Source organism: Tenebrio molitor, chromosome 6 (assembly GCF_963966145.1).
Source record: "Tenebrio molitor chromosome 6, icTenMoli1.1, whole genome shotgun sequence".
NCBI lineage: Eukaryota > Metazoa > Arthropoda > Insecta > Coleoptera > Tenebrionidae > Tenebrio > Tenebrio molitor.
Window position 1 is genome coordinate 3,790,806 of NC_091051.1, and position 18,250 is coordinate 3,809,055.

The 18,250-nt window shown below is 42.1% G+C and overlaps 1 protein-coding gene across 8 annotated transcripts; it reads left to right on the top strand.

Moving 5' to 3' along the window:
- Window positions 1–1,184: 1,184 nt before the first annotated feature.
- Window positions 1,185–18,171, top strand: Rtnl1 (Reticulon-like1). Of its 8 annotated transcripts, none has more exons than XM_069051176.1 (6): window positions 1,185–2,171; window positions 9,052–9,087; window positions 15,820–16,027; window positions 16,655–16,863; window positions 16,915–17,020; window positions 17,073–18,171. In XM_069051176.1, exons 1-6 carry the CDS (start codon window positions 1,310–1,312, stop codon window positions 17,125–17,127), a joined length of 1,476 nt encoding a protein of 491 aa, XP_068907277.1. In that variant the 5' UTR covers window positions 1,185–1,309; the 3' UTR covers window positions 17,128–18,171. The 8 variants fall into 8 exon arrangements, with proteins under 8 accessions (XP_068907277.1, XP_068907278.1, XP_068907280.1 ...); XM_069051178.1 differs by lacking the exon at window positions 1,185–2,171 and adding an exon at window positions 6,661–6,983; XM_069051177.1 differs by lacking the exon at window positions 9,052–9,087 and having other exon boundaries at window positions 1,186–2,171.
- The last annotated feature ends 79 nt before the right edge of the window (window positions 18,172–18,250 follow it).

Here is an 18,250-nt window from a genome sequence, read left to right on the forward strand (position 1 = left end):
TTTAGTTCTTTAAACAAAAATAAATTTTCTATTTGTTTAGTTTCATGTTCTTTATCGGTTTCTCTGCGAATCCACTCACGAACGATTTTCTCGAAGACTTGGCCATGATAAGCACCCACTTATAATAAACTTCTGTGCTGAATGCAGATCTCTACTGTGTTGTGTCTTAAGAAAACAGGCGAGTGGCGACGTTTTATCGGTAACATAATATCAAAGATTATAAAACGCGCGGTCGCAAGTAAAACATGGGAATTACCAGGCTAGTCTAGGGCAATGCAAATGCAAAGTTCGTTATAACCGAGGAAAATTTACACTAATTTCGATTTTGTCGGTTCGTTGTACCCGATGGTTCGTTATATCCGAGTTCGATATAACCGATGAACTTTTACATTGAAATATAGGATAAAATGACGGGACTTAAAATTTAGTTCGTTATATGCGATGGGTCCCTATAACCGGGGTCGTTTTAAGCGAGGTTGACTGTATTTACACTTATTCTGACTTCCAGAGGGATTGAAAAGTTTTTTTTCTGGCTTTTCTTTAAATTATTTCACTTCAATCTGACCTGTTTCAATTAAACAGTGGCGTAACTTAAAGTAAAGACATCTCTTGCTACAGTTTTACACTTTTTAATTCTGACAATAAATATTTTTTTATTCTTCATCGGTGCTTCATTGCTATCCATCTAGATTTACAGTCGAAATTGAAGAAAAAGTCAGCTTTATTTTAAGCGGAGTTGTGCCTTGTTACGCCACTGTTAAAAATTTCCATGAGACTACATCGGAAGTAAACATCAAGACAGAGCCATATATAAATTTCTCTTTTTGTTTACATTAAACTTGTGTTACACCTGTGCTGGGTAAAGTGTTTGTATTTCGATAAAGTGTTTTGTGATTGGTCAATTCAAAACAGTAATTATCCTTCACCCAATGGAATCGTGCTAAAAATACCCCAGATTTCACAAGATTTCATCTCGTTCCAGGATTGTAAGTCGTGTTGGTTTTATAGATTTATGCGAAAGAACCAATTGAAAACTGACAAATGTAAACTGGACTAGTGTTAGTCATTCCTGGGTTATTTTAATAAACGGGATCATCCCCGCTTATGGTGCTTTGTACGCCAATGAGTGGCAACCCTGCTCCCCCACCACCGCCGAAACATCTGCAACAAAAGCATCGCACACCAACACAACACAAGTTTTCTGACGTTTGACAGTTGTGCCGGTTGTGTTTGTGAAATTCGTAGTGTTCGTCCCTTAACCGTTTCGTAAAATAAAACCCCAAAAAAAATAAGTGTAGAAAAAATAATCATGGACAACAAGGAAGTGACACAGGAAGGAGGACCGAAAGAGAGCCACTCCCTGCCTTTGGGGAGCCTGCGACGCGAGATGGACTCGCTGGACGATTTCGAGCACCTGGGGCACGACAGTTCGCCGCTGAAGGAGTCCGGCACCGGCGATTTGTTGTCCGGCTTGAAAACGGCTGCACGTGACGAGCTCGGCATGATCAATAAAGGGGATGACAAAGCCGCCACTGCAGCCAACCCCGCCGAACTGTCATCGTTCGATCCTCTCCAGTCCGCCTTGTTCGACAGAAAGATGGACTCGAACCTGCTCGAAATGGGCGACAATTTCCCCGACCGCAAGGAGGGCGACGCCAAGCTCGACAAGTTCCTCGAGGAGATGACGTCGTTCGCGCCCCCCAAGCACGAGGAGCCTCCCGAGATCCCCGACAAGGACGACGGCAAGACCGCCACGCAGCACTTCATGGACGTCGAACGCGAGCCAATTCAACCGAAGAAGCCGGACGCGACCAACGACCTCTTGGAGAAGTACTCGGACAGCGAACCGGACAATGACGACGACTTCAAGCCTTCCAAGTATGAAGACTTCCCCAAGAAAGCAGAACTGCCCGAGTCGTTCGGCTCCACCGACAACTTCAAGACCGACGCTTTCAAGGACCTGGACGAGCTCGAGCCGCAACTCCCCCAAAAGGACTACCCTCTCGAACCGGCTCCAGCTCCACCCAAAGAGGTCAAACCGGAACCGGTCAAGACAACCCCGGAGCCGGCGAAGAAGCTTCCAGAGAAGGAGGAGGTCTGCAAGGCCGACTCCAAACCCAAGAAGGCCGCAGTCATCGACGCAGAAGCCATCTTCTGCAAAATGGGACTAGGTATGTCAGATTTTAATCCAGGGGTGATGATGAATCACCCCAAAAAGTGACGCATTCTTTCGCGAATATCCGATCTAGTCATCACGGCTTGTCATAATTGACACGAAGGAAATGTCGTTTTGACAGTTGACGTTCCGACCTTCTAGATTTGTCGAAAATGTTGCAATGTTGCAGATTGTGACTGCATTTTTTTTTTATGGCAGTTCGCCGCCCCCGCCCGAAACATTTTTCGTCATCCAGCACCGCAACCGTCGTTATAAATAATGCAGTTGCACGGTCGCTAAGTGTGTTATTCAAACGGTGGAGTTTTTTCGTTGCGTGACGTCACGTGCAGCCATGCAAATATTTATCGAACCGTGCTGTATTTTACTGGAAACGACTGCGTAATGTCTCTAAAAACAGATTTATTCGTCCCCATCTGTGTCGTCTTGGTGCGACCGCGAATAATTCGAGTCCGCCCCTGCGGCTCCAGGGGTCCCCCGGTGCATTAGCGCATTCTGATAAATTGCCGATAACGAACTTAATTTTTCCATTTGCAACAGTCGTAACTCGCGCAAATTGACAAACAAGGTGACCATTATAAAATGGTGGTCACGGATTTGTGATTCATCGTCTATTTTTGAAAATTCGTAATTGCACGTCGAAGCTTATTTATTATTTAATCGACGGAGAGAGGTGACAAGCACAAGAGTCCGATTCGGGTGTACAGTAACGGACCGAATTGATGACGGCCGGAACGCAGCACCACAAGTGGAAGAAGGAAGTTGCCACCTCGTGTGGGTCGAAACGAATTCAAAAGCGATAAGGAGGCTATTAATAACCGCCGCTTGTGTGCATTGATAAGGGAATTGTTCGGAACAGGTTGAACGATGAAAATGTCGCTTGTTTTTCATTTTGAAATGTGTACGACGGTGTCTCGGAAAATTAGGCGCAGTTACTTTTCACGCTAATGGTGTGTGTGACCGAGTTTTCTCGCGTGCATGCCTCATAAATACTAATTATTTATTAATGCTTCGTGCGTTAATTTTATTACATTAAGCTTGCAGACAGTATCTACAGGCTGGTCCCCTAAGTATTACTATCACACCAAGAAAAGGGAATCTTGTTGTCTGTTCAAATTTTACAATTTAGAATTGGAACATTTGGAATTCTTTTTTTCCTTCGTGTGGCGCTGCACCTGGTCACGTGATCCATTGCTGCAAAAAAATCGACACGAACTGATTAAAAAACATTTGTCTGACGCACTGAAACCATAATATGTACATAAGATTTTTCATGTTTGTTTCCCGAGATACATAATCGGGAAAGTGGTATATAACTAAATATACAGGGTGTCTCAAAATTCGCGAATTCCAAATTCAGAGCGTTGTAGGGGATCACTCCAGTAGTCCAAATATGGAAATTTAAAAAAATCGGGACTCCCCCCACAAAGATACATTGGTCTGAGGCTGCACTCTTTGAACTGCGTTTTCTTCAAATACAGGCTGAAAAGTTCAGTGTTTATTGTTATTTATGATGTAAATGATTGTGATTTTGAAGAATAGCTTTACTTTGGAGTAAAAAATCTTAAATTTTTGTAATTTTTCTTAAAAATGGAACGGCAACGTAACTAGAATTGTATTTTGCCACTGTGGATATGAAGGCTGCTATGTATTGAACAAAATTAGAGTGCTTATACCTTCTTCAGGAAGAGCGAATTTTTTAAGTATTTTTCGTGCTCCACTGGGTCCTTCCCTACCACGCTCTGAATTCGGAATTTTGAGACACCCTGTATAATTTTTCCCGGTTATATAATTATCTAACTTGACATTTGTCAAAGCTAACCTCAAAATTTACAATTAATGAATGTTTTTTAAGACTGCCCAAACGAACATAAAAACGATATTCAATATTCGTGCGCTGTCACTTTTCAGGTAAGGCCGAAATTTGAAGCACGAGGCGTTAGCCGAGTGATGTAAAACAGGCCGATCTGACAGCGCTACTCATGAAAATAACTACGAGTATTTCAATTTCACCCTTCTGGTTTTTAGTGTAATTATTGATAATCTAAACGTAGAGTATTTATTATGTTTTGTTTAAAAAAAAATTAGTAAGTTGCGGCTCAATATCAACATTTTTTCAGGATTCCAGAAATACAAGAACATGACACTTTTTTGAAAAATCGACGTTTACAAATTGAAATTTCCAAAAAATGCCAAGTTTCCTCTTAATACATCTTTTGTTTTGTCTCCACCGATTGTCCAAGTCCAATTAAGAGACGAGAGAAGGATGGGAAAAGAACAATGTCGCTTTGTGTGTGTTCAAATATTTTCCCATTGAATAAGTTCTTTATTTTTGGCAAGTTATTAGAACGGCGAGAACGGTGCTCTAAAAACTGTTGAAATTTCTTTTTTAACTTTAATGAAGTCGTTATCTCACTCTGGTGCACTTGCAAAAATTTAATAAGATCATTCGTTCTCCACAGCAGACTGTATTGCAGAGCTGCAACTGAGATCCCAGAAGAACTGGAGAAGTTTACCGATGATACTTTGTCACTGTCGCCAGGATCAGATCACGAGTTTTTTGATCTTTGCCACGTCACAAAATAGAAAGTTTGAGAACAAATTCTAGACTTAATCTGTGATCTTTAGACTGTCGTGAGTCACGGTGCACTTTTTGTTGTTCAATAATAACACTTTGCAATCTAGAACTTGTTGACTGGTTTAATACGCCGGTTTGCTCTGCGGAAATGTTATCTTTCGGTACATCGTTTTTTGAGTGCTTTATTAATGGCAAAACTAATAAAAGTGGATGGTGTTAATAACGCCGCCTCCATTTCGAGCAGCATCATCAATAAACACCGACCAAAATGTTTTGCCGAATGTTTCGTAAGCTGTACAGAAGCCTCACAATGACAGTTCGATTTTCGATCGATCTAAGACGCTAATTGGGCTGTCACGGACTTGCTCCGCCCGAGACGGTAAACTTTGACAAGTTGAGTCGTCACAGCTGGATTTATTAGAGAAATTGACAACGTTGCCATCGCAAATTTCCAGCCCCTAGTTACAGCTCGTTTCGCATTTGATCGAATTGTCGTTTGATCGAAAATCGGCCGTCCCCATTTCGTAGCCCCTCGATTTCTAAACAGTACGTGCGGATGGTATTTTTATGGGAGGAAAACTAAATTTACGAGTGCAATAATCGTCGACTCAAAAATCTCTTCCCGTTAGATGTCGTGACCCTCGTTCCGTACCGGCGTCGCGTCCATTTGTTTTCTACGTCGAGACAGTGGAAAAAAAAGTGGAAATTTCACCCTTCGACCCTTAAAAGGGGGGCGAGACCGAAACGACTTTCGACCGGATTGCGTTTTAATAATTTAATTGAGTGAAGATGGCTTCGTAGCGTTGCCAACCCAACGAAATAAACAAACGTGAAAAGGGTTGTGTCTGGACAGGTTTGATCGATTGAGATTTCCACCAGGAGTGAATTCGTACGGTGGGATTGAAGTCGAGGTTGTCCAGGCAGCGGCGTAGAGAGCGTGACGGGGCAGAAAAAGAGAGAACTTCTGCGTCTCGGGGTGTCCAATTTAATTACGCTTTAACAAAAATTCAATTGGGAAGACTCGTCGTGCTGCCAACTTGACCGCTCGAAACGTCAGACTTATGTCAAATGTCAGACGGATTTGATCGATTGGTCATTGATCAATCGAAACAGTTTTTGCGAGGGTTGAAAATTATACAGGGTGGTTGGAACAGGATCGACTGTAGGAATACGGACGACCTCCGCCCTTCGATTGTCGGTTGAGGGTGGCGACTTAATTACGTTTTAATAATTTAATTAAGACAAGGCGACCGGCAGTGGTGCCAACCCGAATTTAACCGAACGTCAAATGTCAGACGTATCGATTTGATCGATTGAATTTTAATTGGGGATTTTTTGCTTTGCTCGAAGACACAAAGTGCTTGTTAAAATGGGCGATGCTGACGGTATTGATTGTGTGGCGAACATTCGACATGTGCAAAGTGTTTGTTAAAACGAAAAGAAATATTGCTTGTGTGGTTAGTATTTTTAGGTAATCACGTCTACAAAAAAAAGCTTGCCATTATCTTATCTAGGTCCAATATTTAAGTGATTTCGGTTTTTATTAGACCCACTTAACGCCCGTCCAAGGTTGGATACGTCGAGGTTGTTGTTGGTCATGATTCGTCGCTTTTTGGCACAAAAATTTGCCACCATTCCGCCTTCACCGTTGTAGTCGCATTTCGCCGGTCACGTGACTTACGAATGCAAAAACATGTGCGCACCGAGGTCTTCCTCTTTCGATCTAATTTTCTTGATGGGGGTTTATTGATACAATAGGTTTGAAGGTCGCGGCCATTAGCTCGTTCCTGGAGAGCCCCCAGGACTGGTGCCGGAACGCGAACGGTTCGAGGTGTCGGCTCCGACTAGGTCAACATGTCCTCGGTCCTGGGGGCACAGTCCCAAGTCCCCGGCCCCCTCGATCGGGTCGATAACGGCAACGCTTGCCCAGTTAATCGCTGTCAGCGCTGTAGAGCACTTGCGTGCGTTGGTCGGAGTGAGACGAAAGAGAAGTACCTATTCGGGAGAATAACGGCACGGGAGGCACATCCAGTGTGTGCGTGTGTAAATAACCGAGTGATCGTCGAAAAGGTGAATTCGGTGTTGTGGCAGCCATGGTGGAAGACGTGAAGAACGTCGCCAACGCCTTCGTGGACGACGTCCTCAACGGCGTCTCCAACGAGATGAGCAAGAAGGGTGGTGGCGACGACAAGTCGAGGCAGAGGTCACTTCTTTGCGTTATGTTTACCCCAAGTATGTCTCACGGTGAAGGTTTTTGCGGCCAGGAAAAACGATCAATCGACACTATCTTATCGCGATCTACCGGTTCTGGCCCGACGATCGACATCGTCGCCGTTACGTAACCTGCGGCCCCAAAAAAACACGAATTTTTTCGTCTGGGCCACCGGAAGCGGAGCCCGAAGATGTCGTTCCGTCGAAACAATGGATCCGCGGTAGCGGCAGCCTTTGCATCCATGTCGTGTAATTACGCGACTTTGAAAAAAATGCTATTGTGTTTCGTTGTTAAACCGAGAGTCCTTGGACGAAGGTCTGACAACGTTGTGCAATGTGCGCAGGTGAGGGTGTCCCACACGACAAAAGAGCGATTTTGAAAGGGATCGGGTCCCGAGGGACCCAGATTTTGGTGAATCTGGCCACGATTGTCCTCCAGTACACTTCTGATAATTCTTTTTGTCCCCGCACCTGAAGTTGGTTTTTGTCTCGAGGTCAAAGGTTTTTCCGTGGGCTGAAGATAATGGTTCCAAGTCGTAAAAAAATTCGGTGCATCTTGTTTGCAGGTACTTAATTGTCCGTCAAGGTTGGCAGAAGTTTGCAATGTCGAGAAAAATCCAGAATGTGCTGCGTAATGGTTACGGTCTTAATAATGAGGATTGTTGTATTGAGAATTCCATGACTATTAAATTTCTATGCGCCATGAAATATTATATTATTATGTTTGAAATTAATTACGTGTTACTTTTATTGTTGGATTGGTACTTCATAAAATAAAGATCAAAGTTGGAAACAACAAAGAAGGAAAACAACGTCTACGTCAATATAAAATGTACTCATGCTTGATTGATAAATGACTAAAAATAAATCTTTTGTTTGGGTCGAAAGATGCCTCCTAGAGTCCTAGAAGTCAAACTAGTTTGCAGCAGGGTCAAGGAAATAATATGAGCATTGTTGCAGAGAATTTACGACTCGACATCAAATAGTCCGTCTGAGGACTATCGACCCCGTCATAAATTTTTGTCACTTTATTATTAGTCTGGAAGTCATCTTTCGCCACATCGCCGTGAATGGCGAAAAGATTAAGTTGCCAAAAAAAAACCGACGCGAGAGAATAAAAAAAAAATGTCTCAGTAGTCTCAGAACTCGCGGGAAGGTTTTCACAACAATTTTGTGGAAATTCAACCGTTGCGTACACGAAAGTCGACGAAAAAGTCTTGCTTGCAATTTTATCGTACAATTGCGACGCGCGTTTGTTTCAATGGAAGGTGGGTCGTCCACACCGACCTGATTCGATGCCATCAGAAATAACGTGGAGTTGCGATTTATTGTCGTTTATTTAGAATCTTGTCATTGTTTAAACAAGCAAGCACGCACAAATAAATGTTGCCTTGTTGTGGAACTGTTACCTGCAAACGAGATGTCGTTAGTTTCGCGAGGACAATGCCAACTTTTTAAGATTTTAAGATTTTTAAGATGGTTTGTAGTTTTTGTGTGGGGCTAGAAAAATATGGAAAATTTAGTCGATTGTTTATAGTTGGGTTGTTAATTGGTCGTTAGAGCAAACATGTGGTCTTGGACGAATCTCGTGTGGAAAACTACCCACAAATATTTGGTTTCCAAGTGTATCATCCCTCCCGACGAGAAAAATTCCACGAGCGTGCGTTTATTGCCCCCGTCAAGCTCACAGACGAGATGGGGGGATGATCGTGGCCTACTTTGCTCAAATCCACCTGCCCCCGATAAAAGTTTTCCCTTGCTGTTCCGCCCCTCGAACGCTTTCATTGTTCTGTGGAGTCAAGGTCGAGGGAAGGCATCTCCCAAAGCTGAGACACAAGATAACAGCTGCTGTGACCGGAAATAATCTCTTTTCTTGAATGTTATCTGTTCGAATGATGTGAATAACCGCGGTGTGTCAGTTGAATTGGAACGAGCGAGTCGTCTGAATAATTCCCGGAACGAATGGAGCAGCGCAGGGGGACGATTAAGTTCGCCCCTCTTCCGCACACTACACTAACCCAGTTGCATGCACCTATCCAAATTAACCGCCTGATCTAACCCTCTACTAACTAACTTTTTTTCTTTTCAGACACTTGGTTCAATCCGGAAAGACTGAATCCCAAAGGTAACGTCTTTGCGAGCGCGTCAATTAGCGTGTATTTTGGGTTGTCCACGCACCAGGGGCTAAATTAGAAGCGCCCCTAACCTAACCGAACGCGGGGCGCTTTCCGCGCGTCGCGGCCCCGCGTTATCGATTAGCGGGGACGCGTGCGGCGTGCGCAGTCGCACCGCCGTGCCGCGGCCCGTCTTCGGCGTCTCTTATTTATTTACGCGTCGTGTCGCAGCCCCCGTGCACCCAGTCCGGGGGTGGTGTCGCCGCCGAGCCAGCCAGTGGTGGTCAAATATAGCCGCGCTTCGGGCACGCTGCCAGAGCCGCCCGTCCGGGATTCCGCGTATTATTCGCGTTCCGACTTGGTGACCTATCCTCGACGGGCTGCATGCTCCTTCTTTCGCCATGAGCGCCTTCTGTGTGTTGCGTCGTGAAGAGCGTAAGTTGCGCTTTCCATAAAAAACGATTTTTCTGTGTGCTGTGCGAAGGGAGACGTCGACGTTCCGGTCGGGGCCGAATCGGTCGCTGCACTGGACCGACGCTGGTTTTTTTTTGAACGGTTTTTTGGTTTTCCTCGCTGACCGTTTTGCGGATTTTTCGCAAGTGCGACACAGCTGAACCTGCGATCGTCGCATCAGTACGTGAGGATTACTTTTTTTTTTTGTTGTATGCATTTTGTGCTCGCTGAAAATGTGATTGTTGCTGGACTAATTTTAGACTTGTTGCCTAACTCGCTCGCTTATCGAACTCGGAGCAAATATTTTTTTTTCTCCTCTTTAATAATACACTAATTCTGGCTTGTCTTTTCCATTATTAATCTAATCGACTGTCAACGCACCAACGTCGTACAAAATCGATGATATGTCCACGACTGTTCGATTGTCTTTGTCTATTTATACCAAGACAACACTGGACGATCTCGCATTTATTATTGGCTCCTTTATCGCCGTTCGAACGTGTTTTTCCGTGGAATCGTCCCGTTGTCTCGCCTTTTCGACGTCATTCCTGAAGGACATAATCGAATTTTCTTTTCCACAGGGACGATTGACAGACCGCTTCTGTCAGAGTTCGATCAGTCGAAATCGTTGATTCACGCCTCCGGCGAGAGTAGAAAAACAAATCCGCTTGTCTGTTTATTTTCGTGTGGTCGTCGAGAAAAAGAAATTATGGAATCGTGTTTTTCTCCGAAGCGTGAACGTCTAACGAGATTATTCGTTGCGATGGAAAATAAATAATTCATTCGGTTATAATTAGACTGATCCGGTTGTGATGCACATTTTTTTTTATAGTTGTGGATCGTGTAATTGCACCGAAAATAGAAAGACGGTCGTATTTGGCGTTTTGAAGGTGGCGCCAGAAACGAGGGTCGTGATTGGTCCAAGTGCGAAATCGTGTTGGATGATTGGTCGGTTACTGGCGCGGTTTTTAAATTTGTACCGACAACTTGTGCCAATCGATGAAAACTGTGAAGGTGATCTTTGACGGAAAAGTTGCGATTTCGTGTCCGACTTTTGACATTTGAGTCGAATGTCAAAAAGTCAGTGTGTTTTATAAAAGGACAACAACAAAATTGTGTTCCACATTCTGGACTGATTTATTTCTTGGAAATATTCACATTTCGTGAATACACATTTTTTTAAGAGAGGTTGATTAAATTAGATAGAGATTTATTTTGTCGATGCAAGCTGTCCAAGTTTTACAAAAAATATAATTATTAATTCTACAGTGCGTCTAAAAGAAGTTTTTATGTTTTTTGGAATCCAAGTCAAACCGTCAAACTTAATCTGTCAATAAAAATTGATCTTGGAAATGATTTTACTCAAGACCCTGTATATGTATAATATTTGACGGTTGTTGACCTGGATCTCCTTTCTCTTCGAAGTCATTAAAATAGAATACCGAGCCAACTATTACTTATCTTTTTTTAAGATCAATTTTCGACTTAAATAAACCAGGCGTATCTGCATATCTGCAGTGTTGGACAATTATTTTAAATTTTTAATCTCGCGCCAGAATCGAATGATGTGATTGGTCGATTTACAAAATATGTATTGTTGGCTCATTGGTCTGTTACTGGTTGGATATCTAAATTTGTACCGAAAATTTGTGCTTTTTGATAAAAATTCGACATTAATTTTTTCACGTAATTTTTTTTATGAAGTTGATAACTTCTAAGCTGTCTAGATAATAATTTAGAAAATTTATTGGTTTTATTATTATTTGTACGTGTCGTTTATCAAAAATATAATTTTATTCTACAATACTACCAATTTTTTATTTTTTATTACCAATTTTGTGTGACCTGTTTTCTTGAAGCTCAACCCAAATCACCAATGAAAATTGCTTATAGGAGGAAATCGATTATTATTTCTTGGCCTTAGAGAAAAAAAATCTACGATTTTATTGAGACATCCCAAACATTCAGTGGTTGTTGACCTGGATTTCCTTTCCCCCCTGTAAAATGTTAAAATAGAACGTCGAGCCAACTACCATTTTTTTTTTACATGAACTTTCACGTGTATTCAAATTTTGAACCTGGCGCCGGAATCGAGAGTTATGATTGGTCGATTTGTAAAATACCGTCCACTAATTGGTCGATTACCCGCGGGATTTTTAAATGTGTGCCGAAAACTTTACTCTTTATAAAAGCCGTATGAAGGTGATCCATGACGCGACTTTTGACATTTGAATGTAACGTCAAAAGTCAAATATGAGATATGAAAAGAAAATCTGTCACATTAGAATGGAAAAATGTCAAAACTATAACGATTCGATTTCTGTAAAAGTCTTCACGTGGAAATAAATTTACTGAAGCATAGAATTATTAAAAAAATATTTTTTCTCTGTTTCGGAAGAAATGTGCCATTTTATTTGAAACACCTGTACGCGTTCGATGGTTGCTAAGCCGGCAACAACCTGGACTTCCTTTCCCCTCCGTGTGCACGATTAAAATAGAATGCTGAGCCAACTATGATGTGTCATTTTTTCATATTTTTCTCAGCTTGAAATTATACCAAAACGGTAACGGTTCTCGTTTAATTGGCGTCCCATTGTTCTCCAACCATCGGCACTTAGTAACGATGATCTTGCAGCTTCCTGCAGATGTAGCCGCTCGTACCTCTCACCACGTATCGATCCGAAATCATAAACAATGACTTCCGGCCGACCGGATCCAAAACCAATTACAGAAACGTGAACCACCACCCGGACGGTGGTAATTAACTTCGAAAATAGCGCCACGTGACCCTCACCGACGACAACGCACGTTGCTCGGCGCGCCACCGCTCCGATTAGATTAGATTAGCGGTTGTAAATAATTGTCGGAAGGGGTTCGATGTTGGGTTTTCGCAAAAGTGCAAAAACCTGACACGCCGACGTGTCCCCGTCCGTCTCTTTTCCCGGTGGTGCGGACGTGACGAGTGCGACTGAGACGGAAGCACCTTTCATGACGGACGGGTTGGGTCGCCGAGAACCGCACCGGAGTTTTTCTCTTTCTCGTCGCGAAGGCGAAGCGTACCGCTGAGGTGCTCCGGTTTCGTGGTCGTTTTTTGTGTGTTTTTTCGTTGGAACAAAGGACTCCGCCGGAGACGCGATGGTTCGCAAGCAGAACAACAGGTACCAGCAGTACTCGGAACCTCTGCCAGAAAGGGGACCCGGTAAGGAAGTAGAGAAAGCGCGCATATGGTCGTCGGGGTGGTCGGTGTGGGTTCCACGTCGGTCGGCATATGGTCGGGTTCCCTTTGTGTTGTGTACGATGGGTCGGTGCAGGTGCGATTTGGTACCCGCCGTTCGAACAATTGCGATCGTGTTCGATCGACGAGGGTATTGACATCGTGTTGGCGTGCAGAGGAGGACACGTGGAAGCGCATTGTTGCAAGCCACAAATACATGCGAAGTTGTGATCGTTCACGGCAAATTTCATTTTTCGAAATTTCCATTCGCAAATCCGGGAGAAGTCTGATTTGTGTGTGTTTTTTTTTTAACAGCAATTTGGAAAGTTTCACAATTTACGGTCACGTTCTAATTTTTTGTGCCATCTCGGTGACATTTTTCGGTCATTGTCGTGCAGGTCAGACAGCGCAGACGTCTTCCTCTGATTTCGGTCATTTTGATGGTACCAACATCAAAAGAAAAAAAATACATATCGTTTGCGTGGCAGAAATTTGGCAGAAGTAACACATTTTTTAATACAAGAAAAGAACACCGGCCCCTGTAGAAAACCTTGAGGAACTCCACGTTCTTCTATCCGTCAAACTAAATTTCAAACAAATCCGATTTACACATTTCTATTTTTTCATTAATCAAAATAGAAATTACTGGAAACAAAAATGACGAAATTTTCTAAAAATGTTTGTGTTTTAATTTTATTTTGGTTCTAACTACTCATTTTCTTGAAAATGGGCAAATTCGATTAAAAAATTACGAATTCGGTTCTGTGTTGTCCTCGCTGATACAAAATGGCCGTTCCAGATAACCACGAGTATCGTTACTGGTGTAGAAAGCGTTAAAAGTTTTATGAGACACCTAGTCAAAACAAAAATACTTTTATTTTATAAAATAAAGAGAAAAAGTGAAGGAAAAGCGTCGGTCTTCTAGAAGGACCTTGAGGAACTCCACTTCTTGTCGTTAGCGTTAAAGTAGATCCTGAAAGACTCAAAAATGCTTAGGGAAACCCACTGAAATTTTGTTTTTACGTACAGTAGTTTTATTTTGTTTGTACCTCGTAAAATTTTATTGGTGACGAAATATCCCGTAAAGATTAATCCAAACGTTAACACCGGCTTTCATTCAGTTCTAATTTTAATTATTGAACATCCACAGTTCAGCTGTCTTCCTTCTAAACACAAATTTAAGTGTTCCTCAAAGAGACCTATTTAGACGAAGTTTGTTGGTTCTTTGATGCTTATCACAAGTATCAGTTTTGTTGCAAAGAAAACTCATGTCATAGAATTCTATTAGCAAATAGTTATTTGTACAACTAGTTATGAAAGTCACACTTTTTTTCACGAATTTGCAGATTGATTAACGAGGGCGTAGCCCGAGCAAATATCAAGCAAATATGTACTCGTAAGTGAAAAAAAGAGACTTTCATAACGTGTTGTACACACTATTTTTTTGCATTTTGTTGAGAAGTTTGGTCTAAAAGATTTATGAAAAATTACAAAAAAAAAAGGTACGCTTTGACAATCATCAAGGAGATGAAATAAAATGATGCAACAAAGTACTACTTTCACTACGATTTTTCGTGTAAAAAAGTGCTACTTTCACTATGATTTTGCGTGTAAAAAAGTGCCACTTTCTTACGATATGCAAAAAATAAACATACAATTTTTTCTTTTGATCTTCTTTAAAGATTATGTCATTTAGAACGTAAAAAAATGTTACAATTCCAAATTATCTTGTTTACGTCAAGATTTATCATCTTGCAGTCGTAAAGAAAGTAATAAAATGGCTTAAAAAGGAAAATTACATGAGTTATTAAAAAATATCTAGCTTGTAGTTCGGAGGTGGGGCAAAGGATTTAATACACTGTAACGTCCGTAACAAAACACTCGGTATAGTTTTACGGTCTCGCTAGCAAAGAATGTTGGCAATTGTTCCCGTCACTGACGTCATAATGCTTCAGTGTTCTTTTTTTGTACATCGAGCACACCTGCCAAGCTTCTTCTTGACGTATCAAGATAAAAATTGACAGGTAGGCTCAAACTGTACGATGGAAATTTTCAATTCTTATTGTTCAATGAAGATTTTTTTTGGTGATGCTTTTCTGCTAATCTTTTTTTTTGTCAGGAAGCAATAATTAATCGTCTTATTTTTAGTACTCTCGAGCACTCCAAATTAATAAATGTCGAATAGATGGCGCTATTTTGACAGGTCAATAAAACACGGATGTGGTTTGCATATTATCTTCAGATTTATTTCCTGGCAGACTTTTTAACATTATTCCACTTTACTAATTGAGAATTTTTAAATAGATTTCCATAAATTCGCCGTTGAATTTTTCGGTTGGCCACTTATCGAACACAATTTCCACTTGACGTAACGTAATAATTTAAGATTCCGCCAATGTGGAAACTCTTATTTATAGAAATAATCCGATTTTGAGTGTCGGAGAATTCGCAAACTGTGTCGTTCGGAATTTTCTTTCGATAAATAGAACTGAACTCGGAAAATTTGGACCCCTTCCAAGGACCGACAAACTCATCACTCGTGCACAAAAGAATGCAAGGAAAGCGCCCGAAGACCCGTCCGACCGTCGGAATTGCGTTTCCTCCCGAAATGCGAGACTCCCGAGTATGCGGTGCGTCCAATAAAATCTCGGAAAAGTACGAGACTTGGATTTAATAACGGGCGCGTTTATATTCGGGCCGGTTAAAATTAGACTTTTTGCCCATGCAGAGCGGCAAGGACGACTTTTGAAAGACGATCGGCCGGGAGGGACGAACCGGAAGCGATTTGCATTTTTCGAAACGCGACTCTGCGCGCTCCGCTTCTCCAGGTGACCGTGGAAACCCAAGTCTGGAAGCGAGACGCAATTCCGTAACTTCAGCCGCGAAGTCCCCTCCGACCGTCCTCCACGTCCACCTGTTCTGAATCATCGCCGATCGCTCAGAAAAACAAACACCGCGTCCGTTGTTGACTGTTTTTGCGTCGCGTTGCGTAACACCGGTCGATTCTTTCTCTCATCACCACCAGTACAGAATTTTTTTTTGTGTAAAATTCGGTCATGACCTTCGTGTGTTACAGTGGAAAGCCTGATCTATTGGCGAGACCCCAAGAAGTCCGGACCCGTCTTCGGAGGCATCCTCCTCGTCCTCCTGGCACTCACATACTTCTCGCTGATCAGCGTGGTAGCGTATCTGTCGCTGTTGGGCCTCACAGGGACCATCTCCTTCCGCATCTACAAGAACATAGTGCAGGCGGTGCAGAAGACCGGCGATGGACACCCCTTCAAGTGAGTAAATCCATCTGTACACTATGAGAGGAAAAAAGTGGCGTCGGAGCGGATTCCTGAGGAATTCCAGCACTGCTCTTCTACTAGGTTATTATAAATTTATCGCAGTTTGCTGTGAAATGTGCCGCCTACAGTAATACATTGCGCAACTATACAATACTGTAATCTCTGATAAGACGTTTTCTGGTTTAGAACGTTGGGATAACGCCGAACAAGTCCTCTGACTGTTTTTGAACATTTCAACAATCTGGTTTCATTGTTGTTTAAATAAGAATGGTTATGTTTAGGCGGGTACAAAATCTTTACTACTCACCGCTGCAGCCAACGTCCTGCACCAGACAGCCTCGAAATAGGTCTTTTGCTTCCGGAACTAACTCACAACACCTCAATTAGCACTTTGAAAATTGACGAAGAACGAACGAAAACCGCACAGTAACAAATGTGAACTGTCAAATGTCAAATTTACAAATGCAGAAGAAGCGGCAAATCTGCGTACAGAAATAAATCACAGCCGACTATGATGTTAAAAACATTTATAATAACTCTGCAGAAGAAGAGTTTCGGACGACGTTGGTTCTGGAGCGGAGACGGCGCGTTGTTGATTTTTAATTGTTTTTTTCGTTTTAGAGAGTTCCTGGAGCTGGACGTGTCACTACCCCAGAACAAGGTTAAGGAGGTGTCTGAGGTGGCGGTGGCCCACATCAATGCCGCGGTCGTGGAGCTGAGGAGACTGTTCCTGGTCGAGGACCTGGTGGATTCGATCAAGTTCGGGGTCCTGCTGTGGACGCTGACGTACCTTGGGGCCTGGTTCAACGGAATGACTCTGATCATAATAGGTGAGCGATGAGAAGGGAGTCGAGGGAGGTGTCTAACGTTTGTCGGTGCAGCCTGGGTGGCCCTGTTCACGCTTCCCAAAGTGTACGAGGCGAACAAGACGCAAATCGACGCCAATCTGGAGATCGTCAGGACCAAGCTGGCCGAGATCACGTCAAAGTAAGTGCCGGGGGTGGGCGAGAGCGTTGCGTTATAAAGGTGGTCTGTGCAGGGTGAAGGCGGCCATTCCCATTGGCAAGAAGGCGGAAGAGAAGAAGGAGCAGTAAGATGCTGCTGCAGCGGGAGCACAGCTGGGAGTCCCGACGTCACGGTCGTGTCATAAGTTATTCAAATTTAGCTATTTATGAACAATCTTATGATTTATTCCTTAAAGTCCATCCTGAAATTATAAATTCATCTAAAATATACTTTTTGTATATACACCCTGTTTATTTATTGTTGTATTGTAATACATGGATTTTATCGATGCAACCGATTCGATTTTGTTGTCGTTGTGTATTACGTGCGTTTCTTATTTAAGCGTAAGGAACACTCAAATATAAATTTTATCGTTTCTTTTCGTTTTATTTCGATTTTGTGTGTTGGTAATGTCGGAAGGAGCGTTTTTGGCTATTAATCTAGGCGATAAGAATTTCATTATAGAGTAAATGAAAAATTTTCGAGTAATATCCCACACGTGTATAAATTTTACAGTATACATACGTTAATTTTTTACTTATTACATACTGGAACATGATATTTTAGTAATTGTGTTGTCCTTTATGTGACGCTGTAGTAAGAGTGAGCACGCAATTTCTATTTGCCAACTATTGTATAAGCAAAAACTATGAATTATCGACTGTTACTTGATCAGTTATACCCGTGTTAGACTGATGGTGTAAATTTCATTTATTTAACAATTACGATAATGTTTAATGTAGATCTTGTTTTCTAAGCTGTTTCTTCCACGCGAAGAAACGTGAGTAAGCCGTACTAATGTTCAGTGTCGATGTTACGTGTAACTTTACACTCACTGAAGATGTTTATCATAAAACTAAAAAAAAATGATCGATTGATTGTGAAGACCAAGTCATCTACGAATATCTTATAGTTATATTAAAGAGAAAAATAATTATAGGCAAAAGAAAAATGTTTAATGATTGCTATTTATTTATGTTAGACATAGTTTTAATATCACTTTGTCCGTTGCTCTTGTTTTCCGTAAAGTTGATGTAAGTTGAGGTGGATATGTTATTATTTTAGACTGTTGCATACTTTTATATAGCTTTGTATTTGCTTTATGAGATTATTAAATTGTTTATAAGCGCTTATTAACTCGTCGTTTCTTGCTCGACGCCTCTGTCCGTCCCGTGAAACCACCTTTACATCCACGTCCCTCTCCCTTGGCAT

What these genes read in the sequence shown, in the direction of transcription:
- Rtnl1 (XM_069051176.1), top strand. Translation starts at nt 1,310, where the DNA reads ATGGACAACAAGGAAGTGACACAGGAAGGAGGACCGAAAGAGAGCCAC. An exon ending in AATGACTCTGATCATAATAG is followed by an intron (nt 16,864 to 16,914) that starts GTGAGCGATGAG and finishes TTGTCGGTGCAG; the next exon opens with CCTGGGTGGCCCTGTTCACG. An exon ending in CTGGCCGAGATCACGTCAAA is followed by an intron (nt 17,021 to 17,072) that starts GTAAGTGCCGGG and finishes TGGTCTGTGCAG; the next exon opens with GGTGAAGGCGGCCATTCCCA.